The sequence below is a fragment of the Sus scrofa genome, chromosome 13 (assembly GCF_054392235.1).
Source record: "Sus scrofa isolate SSC_HxYL_T2T_F1_AM1 chromosome 13, Sscrofa_HxYL_maternal_Yorkshire_Landrace_v2.0, whole genome shotgun sequence".
Taxonomy (NCBI): domain Eukaryota; kingdom Metazoa; phylum Chordata; class Mammalia; order Artiodactyla; family Suidae; genus Sus; species Sus scrofa.
In genome coordinates this window covers 20,181,067-20,204,277 of record NC_139395.1, presented here as the reverse complement: position 1 = coordinate 20,204,277, position 23,211 = coordinate 20,181,067, and the positions used below count along the sequence as shown (strand labels likewise).

At 39.9% G+C, this 23,211-nt stretch overlaps 2 protein-coding genes across 2 annotated transcripts in view; one reads left to right on the top strand and one right to left on the bottom strand.

Moving 5' to 3' along the window:
• Positions 1-1,142: 1,142 nt before the first annotated feature.
• LOC102166633 (uncharacterized) lies at positions 1,143-21,884 on the bottom strand. Its single transcript, XM_084987486.1, has 4 exons — positions 21,743-21,884; positions 21,075-21,595; positions 3,542-3,604; positions 1,143-1,334 (listed from the first exon to the last, which is right to left on the bottom strand). Exons 1-3 carry the CDS (start codon positions 21,882-21,884, stop codon positions 3,542-3,544), a joined length of 726 nt encoding a protein of 241 aa, XP_084843612.1. The 3' UTR covers positions 1,143-1,334.
• Positions 21,634-23,211, top strand: part of SATB1 (SATB homeobox 1) — a 100,412-nt gene continuing 98,834 nt past the window's right edge. The window contains exon 1 of the mRNA XM_084989756.1: positions 21,634-21,890. The gene's annotated coding sequence lies outside the window, so the exon portion shown is untranslated. The remainder of the gene's footprint in view (positions 21,891-23,211) is intronic.

Genomic DNA, 23,211 nt, shown 5'->3' with positions numbered 1-23,211 from the left:
ACCAGGTCCCTATTCCACAGTTACTCCTGTGCTTTTACATAAACATTCTCATTCTTCCTGATTGTGTAGACCAAGGAGGTTTGGCCAATGCTTGTTCTGCTTTGATTCTTAGGAGGACGTTATCTCGAATGAGGAAAAACCAAAATCTTCAACTCTGAGGCTTGGCAAATAAATGTTTTCCAGTATTTCCAACTGTTCTTTCCATGCCTCATCATCTTAGAAATATAGCTCTGAGTATTTCCACAGCTAAAACCCTTCATTTACACTGGATTTTCAACAGAATCATTTCTAAACTCTCCATGTTTGTACGGTCATCATTCTCAAAATTTAAGTGTGCTTCAGGATGACCTAGAGGGATTGCTAAAACACAGACTGGGGCCCCACCCCTGAGTTTCAGATTCAATAGGCCTGGGTGGGGGTCCAGAAACTTGCATTTGAAGCAAGTTCCCAGGTGATACGGATGCCTCTGGTTCACAAGCCGCACTCCTAGAACCACCAGCCTGGTGGACTCCTTCCATCAGGCCACAGGTTACCTTCCTAACACCTCACCACATGTTTTCAAAGACAGCCCTTTATTCCCCATTTGTACTCTATGCCTTTGTACTCTGTGTCTTTGTTTCATTCATTTAATCGCTCGTTCACGGCCCCCAAGTCTACTGAGGATGCGCTAACAAAACGGGTGGCTTAAGGAACAGACATTTACTTCTCACAGTTCTGTAGGCTGGGAGTCTAAGGCCCAGGTGCTGGCAGATTTGGTTCCTGGTGAGAGCCGCATTCCTGGCTTGTAGACAGCCACCTTCTCTGTGTGCTCACGTGGCCTCTTCTTCGGGCCCTTGTAAAGAGAGAGCTCTGGTCTCTCTTCCTCTTCTTACAAGGACACTAATCCCACTGTGTGGACTCTGCATCATGACCTTACCTTATCTAAACCCAGTTACCTCCCAAAAGCCCCACCTCCTAATAAAGAGGACATTGGGGGTTGGGATTTCAAATATGGGTTTGGTGTGGGGCCTGGGGGGGAGGGGGGACACATTCAGCTCTGAATATTCATGGATGGATTCACTCATTCAATCAATGGTTCGTTATTTCATCAAACGTTTTTTTCCCCAGTTTTATTGAGGTATAATTGACAAAAATTATACATATTTAAGGCTTACAATATGATTGTTTAATATACTTCATTAAACATTTTTTAAAGACTATGACTGGTCCTGTCCAGTGCCCTCATAGAGTTTATGGTTAAGAGAGAGAAAAAATTTACCCTTTTCATTTACAGACTGCTTCATGGTTTCCAAAGAGTTTCCACACTCAGGCTCCCATTTGTTCTTCACAGAGCCCTAAAAGACCAATAGGCACATATCATTTTAGACATTTCACAGATGAAGAAACTGAAGAAAAAGTGGTCCACCCAAGGTAATGCCAAACAGGTATTCCAGCTCCAGGTCTACGTTTTTACCACCCAAGGCCACAACCTCAGACTTATCATTGTATCCCCTCCCCACTGCTGCCCAAATTGTAGCCCTTCTTTAAAGCCCAGTCCAACTCTACCTTCTCCATGAAGCCTTCCCTGGCCACCACAGTTAAAATAGTTTCTCCTCCTAGAAAACTCTAATTTGAAAAAACACTTGTACTCCAATGTTCATAGCAGCATTATTTCCAAAAACCAAGACATGGAAGCAACCTAAATATCTATCAACAGATGAATGGATAAAGAAGATGCAGTAGATACATACCATGGAATACCACTCAGCCATGAAAAGAAGGAAATAATGCTATTTGCAACAACATGGACAGACCTAGAGATTATTATATTAAGTGAAGTCAGACAGAGAAAGACAAATATGATGATATCACTTACATGTGGGATCTAAAAAAATGATACAAATGAACTTATTTACAAAACAGAAAGAGGAGAATTCCCATGGTGGCTCAGCAGGTTATAATCGCTGGCCTCAATAAGTGGGTTAAGGATCCAGTGTTGCCATGAGCTCGGGTGTGGGTCACAGACACGGTTCGGATCCTGTGTTGCTGTGGCTGTGGCATAAGAGCAGCTGTAGCTCTGGTTTGACCCCTAGCCTGGAACTTCCATATATCACAGGTACAGCCCTTAAAAAAAGAAAAAGGTATTCGGAGACCTAGAAAACAAACTTATAGTTACCAAAGGGGAATGGAAGGGGAAGGGATAAATTAGAAGTTTGGAATTAACAGATACAAACTACTATATATAAAATAGATAAATGAGGACCTACTGTATAGCACAAGGAACTATATTTAACATGTTGTAATAACCTATAATGGAAAAGAATCTGAAAAATATATATATAACCAAATCACTTTGTTGTACACCAGGAACTAACCCAACATTGTAAATCGACTGTAATTCAATTTAAAAAAATAATTTCTCCTTCTTACAAAGTACGAGAGTACTTTATTTTCTCTACTAGTATTTTAAAAAATATAACCTCCATGTCTAGACCCCAAACCCCTTGAGACTAGGATTAATACTTCACTCCCCTTTTTGTCTCCCAATGCAGCCAGTTACTATCTTATAGAAGATGCTCATTAAAGCACTGAAACATGAATAAAGGAATGAAGGTTGGAGAGAGGAAAATTTCACCTATTTTCTGAGTCAATGATTATATTCTTAAGATAATCAATGAAGAATATATTTGAAGATGAAAGCAGAGTTGTGGGTTATCTCTCTACCTTCAAGCTCTGTAAACAGGGATTGGGAGGACCAGCATTAATTAAGGGACTGCTGGATGCCAAGTGTTTTATGTTACGACATTTTGCTCTCATAATCTAATAGATAAACACCATTGTTCTTATTTCGAAGTGGTGACACTGAAGCCCAGCATTGTTTAAAAATTTTTCCCAAGATCAGACGCTGATGAGATGTTAGAGAGGGGACCAAACCCAATTCCACGTAATCTAAAACACATGAAATCACCTCCCATCATACTATAACAATAGGAAACTGTCCAGCAATTATCTGCATAAGAAATTAGTTCAAATTATACTAATAATCTTGAGATCAGATCACCTTTTAGTCACATAGTCTCACTGTAATTGACTTGTCATTGATTCACTATTTGCTGAGTAAATCCTTTGATCCATTTTTCCAAAACAGAAAAGGAATTTCACTATTACCATACTCTTTTCTGGTTCTTCATGTAGCCAGTCATCACTAATTGTGAAATGTTGGCTTCTGACTTTGTAAATCTACTTTAACAAGTGATATTACATTATAATGTAATATAAATATTAGAAAAGAGAGCGTGAAAAGTTTGGGAGTGGGGTTAAGTCCTAGAACAATATAGAGGATGGGATGGATAAACCTAGAGATGCTTTCATGAGTAACCCTGAAAGGAATAATGACTTTAACAAAAGTGGAAAACTCAACATCAAAAAAATTTGTTAGACATTTACCATATTATGGAGCTGAGAATTATGAGGGAGTTTAACCAAGGGACATAATTAATGGACATCCTAGGGCCTGGATAGAGGCAGGTAAGAGACAGCATGAAGGAAATGACTAACTCACCTAGGAGGAGTCATATGTGAGTTCTGCAGTTGAAGTCTTACAAGAGCACAGGCCAGACACATCCTGAAAACCAAACAGACACATCAAGGGTGAATGCTCCCAAATGTTTAAAATACCAGTCTGCATCCTTTCCTACTACAGGGTCTGCAATATTTTACCTGGTAAACACTTGTCGGTATAATCAGCAGGGTTGTTACAAGGTCTTAACTATTTCATTAGCCATTAAGACAGCTAACAATAAATCTTGGCATCTAAGAGTTCTTTGATTTTTTTCTTTGTTTTTTTTCTGTTTTTTGTTTCACTGAAACTGCTTCAAGTAGTGAAGAAATTCTATCAAAAGCCTCCAAACTTTTTGGATCGGACAAGTGGAATAAAGTTTCAAAGCACATCTTCAGGCCTCCTAGAATGTTCAAGTCAGAAAAATCAAGTCACAACAAATGTTCTAAATAGAGCTTTCTATTGTTAGAACAGAGAGCTGGAAAAAAGTCATGCATCTAGAGAAAGATGAACTTTGGGGAAGTAGATAACTCATTTTCTCTGATTCAGGGCTGGTGAAATTAATGTAATATTGCCTTCAATGGGCAGTTTCAATCACTCAAGCACATGTCCTCAGAGATATGACACAAACAGAGAGACTGAGCTTCTTGAAAATAAAAAACATAGACATTTAATTTTTATCAATGCTTCTTGGAAAGGGTTCACAACTGTCCCTTCAGCAAATGGTAGGTAGGTTTCTAGAAATCTCTGCATTGGGGAATTCATAGCAAAGACAAAGTACAGGGAGCTCCCATCATGGCTTAGCAGAAACAAATCTGACTGGCATCCATGAAGAGGCAGGTTCAATCCCTGGCCTTGCTCAGTGGGTTAAGGATCCAGCGTTGCTGTGGGGTGTGGTGTAGCTGGCAGACGCAGCTCTGATCCCACGTTGCTGTGGCTGTGGCATAGGCCGGCAGCTACAGCTCCAATTCGACCCCTAGCCTGCGAACCTCCATATGTCATGGGTACAACCCTAAAAAGACAACCACCACAACAAAGAGACAAAGTACGATCTACATATAGAATTGAAACTTGTTGCTAATGGGTGTGCTTTCTAAGGACCAGACCAGTTAGTGTCTGGTCACTAAAGAGTTGTGAAGCAATGAGGTTTGTTTGTAAAATAAGAGTAACAGTACTCAATGGTACTTACGTATTTAAGTTCCACACAGTGTTCTAAATACATTTAAAACATATTTAATTCTCCCAATTACTTTATAAGGAAGGTACTATAATTACCCTCATTTTACAGGATAAAATTAGAAATACAAGTTCAAAAATTTGTCTGTGGTCACACACCTAAGTGGTGGCATATTCAGCCTGGCTTCAGAGCCCAGGCTCTTACCCAATATATTCTCTAGGTTTTTAATGTATAAATAATGGAATATATTTTGAATATTAAAAAGCCATTAAAATTTGAGAATATGAGAATTGGAGGAAAGAAAATGGAAGAATAGTGCTACTAACCTCACTTAATTGATGCTACCTTTTGAGAATATTTGCTTTCTATCATATTCATATGTAAATTTTTTATTTGTTACAGTTCTATAATTTTGATGTTTTCTCTTCATATTATATCAGAAGTATTTCCTAAGATGCTAAAAGAGTTTGCGATGTTCATTTTTAATACCTGCATAATGTTATATAGACTGGATATACTGTACTTATTTGGAAAGTCTCCAATTGTTAGCTATTGAGGTTAGTTCCATCAGCCCAGAGCAGGTTCAAGTGCAGGCTATGGAGTCAGACAGCCTGGTTCAAATCCTTGCTCCTCTACTCACCAGCTACATAGTCTTGAGAAAGCTACTTGACTTCTGAATGTTTCAGTTTTCTCATTATAAAATGAAGATATTAATAGTCAGAACTTTCACCTCCTTGGATTTTTGTGAGGATTAACTGCATTAATTGAAGTAAAGCCCTTAAAATATTACCTGCACAGATTTATTACTATCATAAATAAGTCTATGCTGAACATCTTCATAAATAAAGCAACTCACATTTTAAAAATTATTTTCTTAATAGATTTTCCCAGACATAAGATTACTGGGTCAAAATATATAAATTATTTTTTGTTCTAATAAGTGATTTATGTTGCCAAAGAATTTCCAAAATGTGTTATATAGATTTATATGCCAACTGTTGAGCAAGTAAGAAAACATTTTTCCATGTACCCTTGTTGACTTTGGGTATTACCATTAAATTTTCTATTACTTTGTCTTCCGGTTCATTAATCTGTTTTTAGCTGTGTCTAATCTGCTCCTAAACCCATTTATTGAGTTTCTAATTTCTCAGTTCTAGAATTTCCAATTGATTTTTATCATAGCTACCTGTAATGTGCTCAAATTCTCTATCTTCTCCTTTAATTTCTTTGATTTATTAATCACAGATATTTTAAAGTCTATTATTCCTGTATCCAGACTGTCTGTAGGTCTGGTTTTGGTCATTTTATCTTGTCAGCTGGTAAGCCTAGTAATTTATTGAGTGCCAGGAACTGTGTACAAAAAATTGTACAGGTAATTTGAGCCTATGGATGATTTATTGTCAAGTGATGTTTCACTTTAGCTTCTGATAGGTAGTTATCTAAGTGAGATCTCTCTAGGATTCTGCTCTCCAGGTTCTTGGCCTCTCATGCCCTCTTTACCCTGGAGCTCTCTGACACCCTTAAAACAAATATTTGCTAGAGTTTATCCAGTTTTTCTACTTGCTCTCAGAGGACGAGTTGATCTGAATGAAAATAATCTGTAACAGCAGGGAGTGTAAATTCTTGATGTTAATTTAAAAATAATTGATAAAACCAAAATACAACTTATTTTTGTTTTAGTGTGTATTCATTTGATTCTTGGTAAAGCAGAATGTTTTCATATGTTTGCAAATGTGTTATATTTCATCTTATGTGAAATGTGATTTTAGCCTTATTTCATATATTGGTTAAATGTGATTCTATTCTTATCTCATGTATCAGTTCTCAGTTGTGGTGTTATTATGAGCTACTGTGTAATAATCACATTAACCCTTTCTGTTATGTTTAAATAATGAATCTAGGCTTCTGCTTCTTTTATTGTTGTTTTAATATAATCACATCTATTTTATCTTTCATTATGCAATTAGTTACAGTATTCTAAGCCTATAAAAACAGGTCCCTGTAGACTTTCTATGGTATGGGTTTTGTTTATTTATTACATGTATATGATGTATATGAATTGGTTTTTTCCCAAACTGTTCGTCAGTCTATGTATTGCAGAGTGTTTTCATTGATATGTCCTGATTTCATTATTACTATTATATTTCATTATTATATAAAATATGTATTTTGCCACATTAATCTATTATCACATGGCTTTAATTATTATAACTTCATAATCTATTTTAATATTTGATAAGATTAGTTTCATTACTCTTCTTTCTCAAAACTGATTTTTGCTATTTTTGCCTACACTGTTCCAGATTTTTGTTAAAATCAAGTTCCTCTTACCCTTAATTTAGAATGTTAAAAACAAAAGAGAAACTATTGTTAGACTTCCAAAATCTATACTTTGGAAACAATGAACAGTTTTAAAATGTTATTTTTTAAACCCAGAAACCAATCTTTGACTAATAATCCAAAAGCTCCCAAAATATTTTATTAGATAGGTAACATCCTTCTGCTTAAATCTGATCATAGAGCGCTATGCATTTTGTTGCTCTCAGAAAATGAATCTCTTTTAAAAGTTTATGCTTGAGTTCAGGGTTGCTAATATTTATAAATACTACTTACTTATGTTAATATTCATATCTTCTAATATTTTAATAATATTATTTCACTTCTTTAAATTTTCAAGTTATAAAAATATTTTTCCAGTACATAATGTTTATTTTTTTTCAATCTTTGTAACTCTTCTTTCTTTAGTAGGCTTTATTATATTGATAAGGGCTTTCAAAATTACAGCATTTTAATGACAGTATTATGGTAAAATCATTCTTCTATCTCTGTTCCTGTTTCTAAACATATACATTTCCAGTATTTTTACATTAATTAATTAATTTAGTTTCTAATTTTGTAAACTTTTGCACTGCTTGAATACACATTATTTTCATTATTTTGCTATTGTGAGTTCTGCATTAAAAAATAGCATGTAGGAATTCCCGTTGTGGCTCAGTGGTTAGCATCTATGCAGATGCGGGTTCAATCCCTGGCCTCGCTCAATGGGTTAAAGATTAGGCATTGCTGTGAGCTGTGGTGTAGGTCACAGACAAGGCTCAGATACTGCATTGCTGTGGCTCTGGCATAGGCCAGTGGCTTCAGTTCCAATTTGACCCCTAGCCTGGGAACCTTCATATGCCACAGGTGTAGCCCTAAAAGACAAAAAGACACACACACACACAAAATAGCATGTATAAATTATTTTGTTTATGCATAACTTTTCAGTACCATATTCCTTCACTAATATTACAATTAATGATTATAAATTACTCCCTTTTGTATTATTTACTGGTTTTTGACAAAAATTCTGCTTTCTTTGATATTCATATTGTTATATCTGATTTAGATGCAAGCATGATATGCTGGAAAATCTTTGCCCTTTTAAAAAGTATTTCCAAGTCATTTTTCTTTAAGTATGACTCTTTAAGCACTACCAAGACATAACAGTTTCATTTGATTTTAATGTGAAGATCTTTATATTTGAACAGGCAAGTTTAAGCCATTTATTCTTCTCAAATTTTAAGCTTCATTGGACTTATTTTATACTTTCTTCTTTTCAATACTTCCTTAATGTTTCCTCTCCATCTTATCTTTTGCATGGACTAGGTTTTATTTACTTTTATCTTCCACAAATATTTGTAAATTAGATATTCCGTTTCCCATTCAACTAGTACCTATATTAAATTGTTCACAACTATCCTTAAGTGCATACTTAACTAATGATTTAAAAATAAAGGAAAACTTCCAATTTTTTTTTCTTTTTTTTCCATCTTCACTTTCCACATTGTGATCATTAGATACAGATTCCTTAGAATTTTTAAAATCTCCTTTCAGAATTATTTATTGAAAACATTGCTTTCTTACTAAATATATATAACTATATATATAACTATATATTTAGTATGTAAATAGCCATCAGCATCAATTTTTAAGTTACTTTGATGTTCACTATACTTTATTCTATTTATTACTGTCTTAACCTTCAATGCTTAGTTAGCACTAATCTTTTTTCCCGAAATTTCTTATTCTTTAATTTTTATGTTATCTCATCTCTTTGTGACCAGAAGATATCTCTTTGCAATTTTTGCATAAAATGCTCTTAATTGTTATGTTTTCTGACACCTTACAGGTTTTAAACGTTCTTTTGTTGTTTTAATGTACAAGTCAATAATTGGGCAGGCATAACACTTGCAGAATCAAACTTGCTTCTCTTAAAATTATGTATAAATTGATGTGTAGTCTTACAAAAGTTCTTGTTCTATAAAAGAAATATGAGGGCAGAATTCCCATTGTGGCTTGGAGGAAATGAACCTGACTAGTATCCATGAGGATTTGGCCTTGATCCCTGGCCTCACTCTGTGGGTTAAGGATCTGGCATTGTCATGAACTGTGGTGTAGGCTGCAGATGTAGCTCGGATCTGACATTGCCGTGGCTGTGGTGTAGGACAGCAGCTATAGCTCCAACTGGACCTCTAGCCTTGGAACTCCCATATGCTGCACCTGTGGCACTAAAAAAATTAAATAAATAAACATGAGGGCAATCTATAAAAGTACATATTTCTCTTAGATATTTGCAGGAATTTTGTTTGTCCTAAAAATTTAAAAAATTACCAGCCTATAACCATACATTTACCTTTATCCCTTAATTTTGTTAGAAAGAAACCTTACACTATCTCTACATTTTTTATATGAAGAAAGTTTTCTTCTATTATAACTTTAATTTTTAATTCTGATCCACATGCCCCATTTTAAGAGAAACACCCATTATTTTATTCATAAACTCAAGAAATATTTACCTAACACTAAGAGTACAGTGTTAAGCCTGCTGTTAGGGGTAGAGTTACAATAAGATGTTTACTGCTCTTAAGGAGCTAACATTCAAGTTATAGCTCCATAATTTGCCCATTTTCCTCTTATCTTTTTAACTTTTACTCATTTTCTTTGCCTGTTTAAACTAGTTATGAAGTTTTTCTTCTGTATCCCTCATTTCTACTTCTGTAAAACAGAAATTTCACCTACTGAATTTTTTAGTCACATCTCTTCTTATTTTGACCTATTCTTGTTTAATTAAAAACAATATAGTCTGCCCTGCTATATTCTTATAATTGCATTCCTACAAAGTTTCATATTATCAAAAGATTATTATAAAAATTATTTCAAGGAGAAAAGGGGCTAGAAGCTGGTTTCAAATGCATAATAACAAGATAATTTTTACTACCCTAATTTTAATGACATGCATTTACATCTCTGTATTTGACCCAAATTACAACTAATAATTTTTTTATCAAAACCAATAAATACAGCGCTCAACATTACTGACCAAGTAATGTTAGCCTACAATGTAAAGTAAACCATATTTTAGACAAGGAGTTTCTATGACCACAAAATAAATTATATTACAATTTGCAACTATCCAAGGTTAAGGAAAGGACTATAACACCAACTGAGCAACCAGTCATTCAAACAAATCTATTTCAGTTATTTTTATGGAATAACTTTGCTACCATGTACATAACTCTAGCTCTAAATAAGCCATCATGTTAAAATTAATAATAACCATTTTGTAAATAATATATCTTAATGTATCAGTGATGTTATCTCCAACTCCATCTACAGAGGAAAAGCTCCCATGCCTTTAATGTACCTCCAAGAAATTCCCCTTTTCCTGTAAGCTTACAGAGACAACTTCTACTACTTAATGAAAACAAAGGAGAAAATAAAAAAAGAACAAAGAAGAACATTTTCATAATGCTCATGTATTTCAAATCATTGGTGCACAAATGTCCAAGACGCCATCAAAGGGAAGTCTTATGTTTGACCATTAAAATTCAGGAATGCGGAATTCCCATCGTGGCGCAGTGGTTAACGAATTCGACTAGGAACCATGAGGTTGCGGGTTCGATCCCTGCCCTTGCTCTGTGGGTTAATGATCCGGCATTGCCGTGAGCTGTGGTGTAGGTTGCAGACGCGGCTCGGATCCTGCGTTGCTGTGGCTCTGGCGTAGGCTGGTGGCTACAGCTCCGATTCAACCCCTAGCCTGGGAACCTCCATATGCCGCGGGAGTGGCCCAAGAAATAGCAAAAAGACAAAAAAAAAAAAAAAAAAAAAAAAAAAAAATTCAGGAATGCAATTCCTGCCAGGAGTAACCTTTATTCTGCTAGCATAGGAAACTCCCAAGGCATGTCAGGGCCAGCAACACAGAAGGCCACAGAAACATGTTATAGTATGAACGTGATGAAGTAGACTCTTCATTTCTTCCAATATGTGGAATATGCTTATTTCTTACACTTGCATTGTTGTTGCATAAAATTCTTTTTCAGATGCTTTTAAATCCTTTAAAAAAGTAATTCAGTGGAAGACTGTGTTCATATATTGTAACTCATTCAGTGTCTTTGCAGAAGTCTCCCAAATTGGAATCTTAAAATATGCATATCGGGATAAAAAAAAAAAAAACAGCTTAAAAACAGTTTTGTTAAATGTCTGTTTTTCTAATCCAATGAATGATTTTAAAAATTAACTTCATTGTTTTTTAATTTACCATCTGTTAACTCAATAAATATGAGTTCTTAAAGTTAACCTAATTGTCTTGAAATTTGCTGTTTTTGAAGCTGATTAAAGATATTTAAATTAATTTTATTGTATATTAAGCCTAGAACAAAGCATGTCTGCATTTGGATAGATCTTGGCTAATAATTCACAAATAAATGTGCCCATTTTTTAAATGGACTAATTTTGTTTATGGTCCTTAGTATGTATCAGTCATCTTGTAGAAATGCAGAGATGATATCAGATTACCAAAGAGATCAATACACCAAAACTTGTAGCCATTAAAAACTGACCAAGTACAATAGTTTCATCAACTCTGTCTCTTGTCTAATAAAGAGGAAATGTGGAGTATCAACTAGAATGCAATCTCTTCACCCTATATTCCCATGGATGAAAGGAGCTGCTATGATTTTTTAAATATTGTCTTTCCTCTGGTCAGATCATTGGACTAAGCACAGTCATGGACCTAAGGAGAATGACTGATTAGACTTCCTTGAGAATTGTGAAAGACAGAAAGGTTTTTCTCTGGATGGTTCACTTTCCAAGCCACATCCATGGTTCAAGAAGACTGGCAACCATATTCTGGTATGTAATTGAGGGGACAAGGGATCTGGATGCCATAAGGAAGAAAGACAACCAAGAGATATGGAGGAAGAAGAATGACCAGGTTTCCTCTAGCACTTCAGTACTTCTGTTCCTAAGGCCCCATTGCACCTCTGACTTTGAATTCCATGAAAAGCCCTAGTGTGCTTTTCCCTTTTTTCTTAAGTCAGCTTCTATCACAAGTCAAAACAACTTGAACTAAAGCACAAGAAAGGAAATCCTCCTGATGGCAATGATTGTTCAGTCATGGATCCCCAGGCTTTACTCCTCCCCTTGCTCTTCTTTAGATGAGGAGACATTTTTACTTTTAACATGCAATTTATCTATTCTTTTCTTTTATGATTATTGCTTTATCTAAGAAAGTTTTGTCTATCTCCTAGCTATGTTTGAAAACATAAAGATCTAAAAGCTCAATGGTTTAGCTTCCATATTTCATTGCCCATTTGTGTGTTTGATGTGAGGTAGGGATTGAGGGCTTTTTATGGTTTTCTACATCAATGTCTACTCATTCTAGCACCATTTGTTGTGAATACTTCTTTGGCGCATCAGGTTGCTTTGGAGGAGATGAAAATTGGGAGTGAGGGCATGGAGAGGTCATCTGAAAATAAAGAGGTAGATATTTTATTTTTTTAATCTTATTAGTGAGTTTAAGAAAATAGTAGCTTCTTCACTTAAAAGAATGGGTTGACAAACCATTTATGAGAATTCACGTTTTCCAAGAAACCGCATATCAAGCACCTTAAAACATATCTGATGACCAACAGTTAACTCAGTTTTCTGTCCTATGCTGTTGCCAGCTTATGCCTTTACATTGTCTAATGTGCATCCATTTATGTTCCAAACATTAACTGAGATCTATACTAGGACTGTATCTATTAGATGGAATAGACCACATTGCCCAAGAATATCAAACTGAAAACCAAGTCAAAGTAGGATTCAACTATTGGTGCTGCTTGTGTGATGGCCCCATTTCTTTGCACCATAATTGGAGCTTTTACTGTCCTTTCAATTGCATAAACCAACTTCCAGGTTATCTCATAAAGATCCTAGAATCATAGTATTATCTTGTTTGAGACGACCCCAAAGGGTGAATGATTCTTAAAATTCATTGATTCTCAATATGCAAATCATAGGTGAGCTGGCTATAAATCATTTTTATGGCACACATAGAAAATGCATAATATTTGCCAAAAACACTGAAGTACATGGATAAGGCAACTGGCTCAGGGACTCTCTGACCATCCTAAGCCTTTCCCAGGCCCTGCTGTGTCACCTGGAGGGTAGAAGTCCTCAATGTTTCAGCCCTTTGGTTATTCTTTTGTAACAGCAGTTGGCTCATTCTTATCTAAGCACTTCTGAAAAATGTACAGTAGTGGATGGAAATAATCCTCTATCGTGTTGGCTAATAAGCATCTATTTTCCCTATTTCTGGAAAAATTTTCCCCAATGTATCTTAGAGAACCATACTCCCCTAAGTCCCAGACTACCTAATTTGGATAGGATGGCTACACTCACAAATCCAAGGTGGGCATTTAATCCAAAGCTGGTGAGTTAAAGAACCACAGTCCCTGACCAGGGGGATGAGTGCAGGTCTGGGTACAGGATGCAATTTGATCCAGTCACAGTCAAGTGTAATTCTTCAGCCGGAAATTTCGGAAAACTCTCTTTGTGCTAGGGTTTCTATGTCAGAAGAATGGAAGCCTGGAGGGATTAGCCTACTACAGTAAAGGGACGACCAGACTGAGAATAAAGTGAAAACAGAAGAAAACAGAAGCAAGAGATAGTTGGTGACACTATTTGAGCAGCTAGATCTAATTATGCCTAAAGCAGTCCTTACGCTTTTTCCAATTTACGTGTGCGTATATGAGAATATGTGTGTGTGTGGAGGGGGAGAGAATAAATAATGAAATGAAATCTTCATTTTTGAATTGGATTTCTGCCCCTTCAGCACAAATCTGTCTTACCCATGTGGATTGCTGGATACCAGCTTGTTTCTACCAAATCTGAATTTATGGACCTACACCCAAGGAATCTGAATTTTAAATAAGCATTCTATCTAATTCCTAAACATACTAATATTTAAAATCTACTGATCCAATTTTCTGGCTTAGGAAACTGAGATAATAAAGACTAGGTATCTTTCCAAAGATCAGTCAACAGCCCATATTTATTCTAAGTATGTGGGAAGGATGAGTGGGAAGAACAAAGTTCCCTGCCCTCGTGGACATCAACAAATTAGCTGATTACAGAATCAGAACTAGAATTCAGTTCCACTCTTGTCTCCCTGGAGACCTGATCTTCCCAAGCTTCTGTCCTAATATGTTTCTTCCTCAGCCAGACATATTTTTCATCTGAAATGTGAACCTTTGACTAATGGCAAAGAACCTACATTTGGGCAGCATTCATAGCCTATGAAAACAGGAGGTGCTTCAACAACTTTAGGTAAATGTTACTAGTGTGGATGGTATGGAATTTGCAAACATTTCCACCAAAGTGATGGAGGAGAGAAAACAGCAGAAGGAAGCAAATGCAGTCCCTACATGGTAACCCCACCACCTTCAAGTCTCAAATAGCCCAAATGTCTTTGAAGACTTATTTTTGTCAAAAATGCATACAAAACACTGCATTCAATTTCAGTGCATGTAAAACTATTTTAATAGAAAAATAATTTTTTCCCAAAATCTTTTAAGTCAAAAATAAATATTCCAGAAATAGAGGTCATCATTATTCTTTGGCTTTGTGTACTCCTGGCACACTAGCAAGTCGCCCGGGAGGGACTTGCTTCTACCCCACTTACATTCCAGTCAACTCAATTTCTTTTCTACTAGAATAGTAATGATAACAACATAACAAGAAACTGTTAGACTTTTTTTTTTTTTGTGTGTGTGTCTTTTCAGGGTCGCACCCATGGCATATGGAGGTTCCCAGGCTAGGGGTGGAATCAGAGCTGTAGTTGCCTGCCATAGCCACAGCCACAGCAGCTCTGAGTCAGGTCTGGGACCTACACATGCTGGATCTTTAACCCACCAAGAGAGGCCAGGGATTGAACCTACGTCTTCATGGATGCTAGTTGGGTTTGTTAACCGCTGAGCCATGATGGGAACTATTCCAAAATTGTTAGTCTTTATTGAGTACTAACTGTGTTGAAACACTGTGCATTTACTCACTACAGGAGGTGGGTACAATTACCCCCATTATAAGGATGAAGAAGCTGAGGCAGAAAATTAGGAGACTTGCTCAAAGTCATGCAGATAGCTGAACCAGGATTAGAATGCAGGCAGTCAGACATCTAAGGCTGTTTTGCCTAAATCTATTAATTTACCCTGAAGTTTACTAAAAATATTATATTTGCTCATGCTCCTTTGTATTAAAAAGTCATGGAACATAATATAGGTGAATTTTATCTTATATCTAAATCAAACCTCAAGAAAGCTGAATTAAAAGATTACAATCTGTAGAGCAAGTTATTGAGAATTTAAAGATTTAATTGTCCAGTCAATTGAGTGGCTTTAAGAATCTGGATGTGCCTGTGGGAACAGAACCTACAGGAAACCAGTCACACACCTTAAGAAAAGGTACCTAGAGTTTCTAAGATTTTATAGGAGTTTCTAGGAGAGTATAGGGTTTCTTGCAGATTGCTGACTGTGGAATGGCAGGCAAGAGTGGTTTCAAAGTAGGAAAAGAGCTGACAAAAATAAGTGTGTTTAGTGAACTCATTTTTTTAAATTGAAAAATGAAACACAGTGATAGTCTTAGATATGTGGATACAGGACAGGCTGAGTTCTACTCTGATGGATAGCAATAAAAAGTTTGGAAGCATACATATGCTGTACAAATTGATCTCTGTAGTTAAGAGGACAGTTTTAGGACCTGATATAAGATCCACCTGTTCAGCTAGCATTCCTTAATAAGGTGGGAAGATCAGGAAAGTTTCATCCTAAACAACAGATATTCTGATGCGTGCTGATCTTGTGTCCTACACTGAATGATTTATGCATTTTTAAAAAACCAATAACATCTATCATAGAGTGATACCTATGATCAATAAAAGATAATTGCGCTCCTGAAAAATAAACCATATAGCAAAGGAAGTGCGTAACACAGGGACTCAAAATATGTGCCCTTCTTGGAAAACTTTAGCTTTCTTTTCGTTCATTCATTAGCTCTGCACATATTTTCTGGGCATGCCCTATATACGTGGAAAGTTATATACTATAAAATGGGCAGCGTTATAAAGGACATCATCATTCAAATGGTTATGCAGCATCAACCAGACCCTTCAGGCTCCAGGCTTTTCCTGACCATTCAGCCACCAGACTGATCTTTCTAAAGAGATCTGATAGTGTTACCCTGCATCCTTACAAGCTTTAATGACTCCCTAACTCATGCAGTAGGAGACATGTGACCAGGATGGGGCGGGGGTCGTTAAGCTGATTTTGACCTGTAGAAATGTCCACTTCCACCCTATGTGTGCTTTACAATATGGGTAAGTTCTCAACATTTAAGACTTCCATTTTTTCATAGAAATCTGAATTAGTAGCTCTGTTTAAAAATTGGAAGATCTGATATTCTGCACCATTGACACTGACCATCCCAGCTGGACAGAGAATCTGTTCTCCCAGTTGCCACAGTTCCTACCACTGCTCATGGCCTCAACTCAGTCTGCTTTGTTCATTTATATTCATGCTTGGACCAAGGTAGAAATAAGAGTCTTCAATCTGTGATGGATGAGATAAGATCTAAACTCTACAGAGTATGCCTGCAAGGTCCTGTACAATTTGAAGCTCTTTGGTTTCATCTACAAACATCCCACTTTCCAGTCACAGTGAATTCCTTGCAGTTCCCCAAATGACAAGCTTCTTTATCCTCAGTGCCTTTAATCATGGTGGTCTCTGTGGTTGCAGTATCTTCCCTACATTTTACTTTTCTGCCTAGAAGATTATCATTGATCCACAAGATTTAGTTCATTTCTTCTGTGGAACTTTCCTAAATCCTGATAGTTATTTGCTTTTTTCCAAGTGTTCCTACAGTACTCTGTGCCTCTATTAGCATTGAAATTCTAATAGAATTCAAAATCGAAAATGCTTTCTGTTTAATGAGACAGTGTGTTTCTTGAGAAGGAGAACCCCTTTCTACCTCCATATCCCCAACCCTTAATAGGGTGCCTGGTATCTACTAGGTACACAATGGGTGTTTACTGAATGAACAAAAAGATGGATAAATAAATGAATGGATACTTCCAAGATAATTTTTTAATCTGTGTTACAGGATTTTGATATTTAAAGTAAGGGAAGTACCTGCTCAAGATCAAATTTGAAAATTTGGTAATGACCATGACATCTTCAGATAACAGTTCTTAAAAGTTCTTGTTATCATCTTCAGACAACAGTTCTCAAAAGGAAAACAACTCTTAAGAAAGTAAAATGTATATAATATTAGCAAATGTATAAAGAATGACTTGTAATTGATAGGGTGCCACATTTTGGTGGTGAGGATGGGTAGATTGTAGTGTTGCATTCAGGGAGTAGGTAGAGAAAGAATTCACAGCATGTCATAAGCTCATGGTCTCTCTGACAGTGTATATGCTAAAGAGTGTAGCACTTGGGCCACAACGTGGCAGGAAGAAATCATTTAGCTGGAGGCTATCAATTGGACAAGAGTCACTATGAGAATGGTAGTATTTAGAGCTGTGCCCCACAGCTCTGCACTTGGGGGAATAATAGGCTGTTCTATTTGGCCTTGTTGTGATAATTCTGAGGAGGCATGTCATTAGCCCTGGACAATGAGTTGTGAGCCCAAATGATGTGTGTCACTTCTAGGGGCAGCATTTAAATACTAGCACAAGACCCTCCAGAGAGATCTTTACTTTTGCCACGGCAATATGAAACATTCAAGATGGCAACTGCTCCATCAGCCTGGGACCCTGAATGAGGAACCATGGAACAGACCAGACAACCTACAGAGGACTCATCAAATAACCAAGAAGATAATTTCTGCCTTTATAGGTCATTAACAACTGGAATTGTTTGTTACTCTGGCATAACATAACCTATCCTCACTAATACAACAGATGTGCTTTGTTTTGCTGCATGTGGCAGAACTAAGACTAATAGCTGGAAGTTTTAGAAAGACTGATTCTGTGCAATTTAAGGAAAAAAAATGGAATAAAGTGTATAAAGATGGAAGAAACTACTTAGGATATCACTCATCCATTCACACAGTGTACAATGAAGTCTTCTCTGTGGTAAATACTCTGTAGATAACATCCTTGCCTTTATGAGATTAAGTGGTGAGTTCCTCTTCACTCAAGACATTTGAACTGATGGCCCCTAAAGTTCAGACTCAACAAATTAACTTTACAAATATCTTCTAACCTGGAACTTCAGGATGTCTACTTTCTCTGGTCTAAAAAAGAAAAAAAAAAATTTTATTTTTTTAGTGTTCCTTTGATTCAAAGCACTTACTGATCCACTGAGTTGTGTTTTCACATCTTAATGTCATTTTCCCAGCAAATAAGTTCCTTGTGTAGCCCAATGCTATTTTATTCCTCCTTTTCATCTTTCTCACACTATTTAGTAGGCAACATTTTGTTGTATCTTCTAAGAAATTAATCATCTTTGACCCTAGCTATGATTATGGACCAATTGATATGTTTCACATTTACTTATCTTTTAGCCATTTAAATTAGGTTTGGACTTGTTAAAAAAAAAAAAATCTAGGAGCACAAACATATTAACCTAATAACTTTCAGGCAAAATGCTTTTTCCTTCTGAAAAAAGCCTTAGTCCTATATTATTGAATTTTGAGGCTAATTACAATATTTCATTAACTTCTTAATCCAGTAAGTATTTAATGTATTCCCACTATGTGCCAGGGGGCAAGGTTTACATAAGAATTTATCAAGATATGTTACATCATGCACTATATCAATCAGTACATAATTTTATATTATAACAGTGCCTATGAGCTTTGTGTACAAGACAATTTGCAGAGAGGAAAGCAAATTCAAAAGGTTGGGGCAAAAAGTTCCCTTAATTAAATGCAGAGGGGGCTATCACACCTTAAATTCTGGGGGCTTTAGTTGATAACCTGGGGAAGAAGAGAGTATGTAAGAGTGTGTAAGGGAGAAAAAGCAATCCTTTTTTTTTTAATATTTCAATTTCTGTTAAGCTTCATTTCAGGCTTTCAAAATTGGAGAATCAGCTGCCTGCAACAAGAAATTGCTAATAAGCAGTAATTAAAGACTGAGAATTTATTCTTTCCATTCCAAACCTGATGTCATTCCCAGATGGAGATATTGGTACCAGTTAGGCAATTCAGCATTTTGGTAAATGAAGGCAGGAGGATTTGGTTTCTCTTGGACCCTGTGCAGGCAGAAAGTGGTCCAGGAAGGAAAACCTGTGTTTTATTTTGTTTTGCCCATTGGAATCATTTATACCTTTTCGCTTTGCTTTGGAACCTGGAGTTGAGGTGGGCACCTGTGTCTTTAAAAACAAAGGGCCAGTTCTCTAAAAGAATGCTAATTTATAAACTTTCTATATCCTCTGTCTTTGGAATTGTTGTCTCTGCATAAAATGACAATCAACTGAAAAAGACAGATAAATTCCAGTTAATTCAGTACCCATTGATAGAAAAGAACGGGCATATCAGAAGACAACACTGACTACAAGCACTACTCTCCTTTATTTAGAAAAACCACACAAAAATACAGCCTAGTTGATGTGCTGTTACCAGGACTTGAAAGTAGAATCGACCACTATGTAAAAGATAAAATAAGATGGCACGGATATCAGGATTTTCCCAGCGTACTTTATTCATAGACATCTGACAGAAGAGGACCTAACAGCTTTGAGGAAAAACTGAATTCTCAGCCCACAGTCACTTTCCAGGAACTTCACCGCAAACAGTGCTCTGCGCTAGCGGGATGGAGATCTTAGCCATCTCCCTCCTGCTTCCATAGTTTCTTTCTCTCTAAATACAATTATTTATGGGGACTTAATGAGAGACCAAGCCTTGGGTGAAAGGAACTCTAGAAAGTGCAGCTTCTAAAAATACACCGAGGCGCCTCTACAGTCCTTATTGTTGCAAACTGACGTTTTGCAGTTCAAGCCATAAACTTAACAGCTACACACAGAGAGAGGGAGGGAGAGAGAGGATGAGAGAGGGAGAGAGAGAGGGCGGGGGCGGGGAGCAAAGACTATGGTTTTTTTTCTTTTTTCTTTTTTTTTTTTTTGTTCTCCGCAGTTTCCTTAACTTTGAGTAAACAGTAGTAATTTTCTGTTGTCAGACTCAATGCGAATTTCCCAAAGACAACACAAGACAAAAGACCTGTTAGCTCCCTGAGAACTGGGCGGGGGGGAGACGGGCAGGAAAAGAGGGCAAAGTTGATCAAGTATCCAGTTTCTCCTTAACCTGGGATTCTGAATCTCCAGTCAGCCAAATCTAGCAGAGGTGACTGGAGTTTCAGTCCCCTTTTGGAAAGGTTCCCTCGCCCCCCCCCCCCCACCCCTGAGTCCCCTATCACTAAATCCTCCTCACTTGCCCAGTCCGCTTCCAGCTTTTTGGAGAAATTAGATCTCAGTTTAGGCGTCTTTTGCCAGTGGGTTGAAAAGAAGTACAGCTGCCAACAGGAGGATATTAAAAAAAAAAAAAAAAAAAATGAGCAAGGGCGCGGCGCGGTGGTCTGCAAGAGAACCCCCTCCTCCTTCTTCAGCCACGTGTTGTTCCTCAGTTGGGGTGCAACGCTCCGGCATGGGGTGCTATAAGGGGCCAGGGTGGGGTGAAGGGAGGTGGACAGAACAAGCTGGAAGTGGAGGAGGCCCTCTAGGAAGGATCTCGACCGATCTCTGGCGAGAGAAAAAAACTGGCCCACATGCCCCTAGTGGGGAGCGATCCACCCCACGCAGGCTGGCTTGGGCGGGGGGTGAGGGGGTGGGTGTGCGTCGGGGCCTCTCACCTGACTTCCTCCTCGGCTGGCACACACGCTACAATCACCCCCTTCCCCTCACCACCCCCCAAAAGCCCAACCAAACAACGAACAACAAGAGGAAGCCGCAGGCGGCAGGAGGAGGGGTGCGCGCGCTGGGGGCCCGGGAGAGGTGAGGGGGCAGGGTTGGTGGGCGTCGAGAACCGCGCACCGCCACGCGTTCCCCCCCAGGCGCCCACACTTACCCTCCCGGCTGAGGGTCCGGTTTTCGGGTCCGATCCCAGGGCGCGCCTCTCTCCCGCCCGCGCCCGTCCGACCCGCCGCCCCCCACACCCGGGGCAGCGCGCGGGGAGGGAGCCTGCGAGCAGCGCGCGGCGGCGGCAGCGGCGGCGGCGGCGGCGGCTCGGGCTCGGCTCGGCTCGGGCTCCAGCGCGTCCCGGGTCGCCGGCTGCCGCCGAGGCTCCACCGCCAGGGGGAGAAGCCGGGGAGGGCGCTGGGGAGGCGGGCCGGGCCCTCGCCGCCCAGCCGGCCAGCCCGCGCCGCACACGCTCCGCGGCGGCGGCGGCGGCGCGAGGTCCGCCGAGCCCCCGGGCGCAGCGTGCCCTGCCCGGAGCCGCGGCTGGATGCGCGCCCGGGTGGCTGTGGGCTCCCGCGGGGGGCGCCCTGGCCGCCCCGGTGCGCCTCCAGACTGCGGACGCCGCGACCGCCGAGGCGCTCAGGGCTCCCGCCGGCCCCTTCCCCCTCCCGCCCCCGCCGCCCCCTCCCCCTCTCCCCCCGTTAACATCTCCTCCCTCCCCCCTCTTCCTTCCCTCGGCCCAGCGCACTCGCTAGCTCGCTCCTCGCCTCGCTCTCCCCTTTAAACGCCCACTTCGGATGGGAAAAGAAGACAACTTGAAGTCAAGTTGCAATTAACTTCCGCGGCAGCCGCAGCTTAGCTGCGGCGGCACCAGAGGCAGAAGCCGCCGCCTCGGAAGTCCGACGCCGGCGCGTCCGCCTGGGGAGCTGCTCCTGGTCTCGGGCCGCGCTCGACAGCCACCGCCACCCCCAACGCCCATGCCTGAGTGAGTTCTGCTCCTTTGCCTCTCTCTGTCTCTATCTCTCTGTCTCTCTTTCTGTGTCTCTTTCTCCCTCTCCCCTACTCTTGTGCTTTTATCTCTGTCTCTCTCCTTTTACGGAATCGATCCAAACTTCACTGTAGTACCCACTCGAGGTGCCCCACTTTGGGGCAGCTCGGCTCCCCTCTTGTGGGCGCCGGGCGGCAGGGGTCTTCCAAGCCCCTTCTCTCGCGCGCGGCGGGATCCGGCGGGGTAGCCGGTAGAGTGAGGGAAAGCACCCGGGACGGGGTGCCTGATGATGCCATTCGTTCTATCTCTCCGGGTGTGGACAACCTGCCCGACAGACCCCGGCTGAACAAACTACTTGTCATTAGTATGACCTCTTTTGGAAGAGAAAGGGGGAGTTGAAAAGAGGAAGGAAGCACACGGGGAAAGGGAGATCCTCTCTGTGTGCCCCGGAGCCAGGCTGGTAAAAGGTGCCCGGCTGAGTAGTTTGGGGGAGTGGAAACGTTCCCCTGTCGGATCGCAAGTAAGCTCAGCATCCTTCCCCGGTCCATCTGAGCTTTCCTCCGCCCCCCGCCGGCGCGGCTGGGTTGGAGCGGCGGCGGAAAGGGCCCTGGGAAGTTTGTGGCAACTTCTCCATCCCAGGAGCCACTCTAGCGCCAGGGCGCTCAAGTTGGAGCCAGGAGTTGGAAAGTGGCGTCCTTTCGAGTCCTCGCAGGTTGTAGTGAGGTCGGTCCTGACCGGGCTCCTGGAAAGAATGTGGGGTTTGGAGTTAGGCTGGAGGCAGGAAGAGGTGCTGCCCTCTTTGCAGGGACAGGGACATCATAGGTGCGGCCTCGAGGTCTGCCCCGTGTCTCCCTCCTGCGGTCCCGACCCGAGCGTGGCAGCCTTCCTCGAGCGCTCCGCCACAGAGGCTCCCGGGGCGGCGGAGCGTGGGTTTGGACAACCACGATGAAAGGGACAAAGCAGGCAGGTGGCAGGTCCGGGGACTGACTCGCGCGTGCCGGGTAAACCCACTGAGCTGGACTTTTGTGATGACCCCAGAAGACGGAGAGGGGCTTAGGGCTCTTGCTGGAGGTTTTGGCCCGGACCTCCATTAGGGCGTTGCAAATTTCACTTGCAAGTATCAACCACAGGATCTCCTCTCAAAGTGCCCTGGTTGGCAACTTTGACCTCCGCGCCCTTCCTCGGCGAACTTTCTCAGCAGCATTCCGGATTTCCAAGCAAATGCTTTAAGACCTGGACTCCACATGGTTGTCAAGACAAAGTAAAGAGAAAGACGTCCTATTCTCAGGAGAGGACCTTTCTGCCCCGACAGACTGGG

Excerpts from the sequence above, each read along its gene's own strand:
- LOC102166633 (XM_084987486.1), bottom strand. The coding sequence starts at position 21,884 with ATGGGCGTTGGGGGTGGCGGTGGCTGTCGAGCGCGGCCCGAGACCAGG. Across the intron at positions 21,596-21,742 it reads AAGCTGCGGCTGCCGCGGAA|GGGGAGGGGGCGGCGGGGGC; the intron begins GTTAATTGCAAC and ends ACGGGGGGAGAG. Across the intron at positions 3,605-21,074 it reads CCGGACCCTCAGCCGGGAGG|GATGTGTCTGGCCTGTGCTC; the intron begins GTAAGTGTGGGC and ends TTTGGTTTTCAG.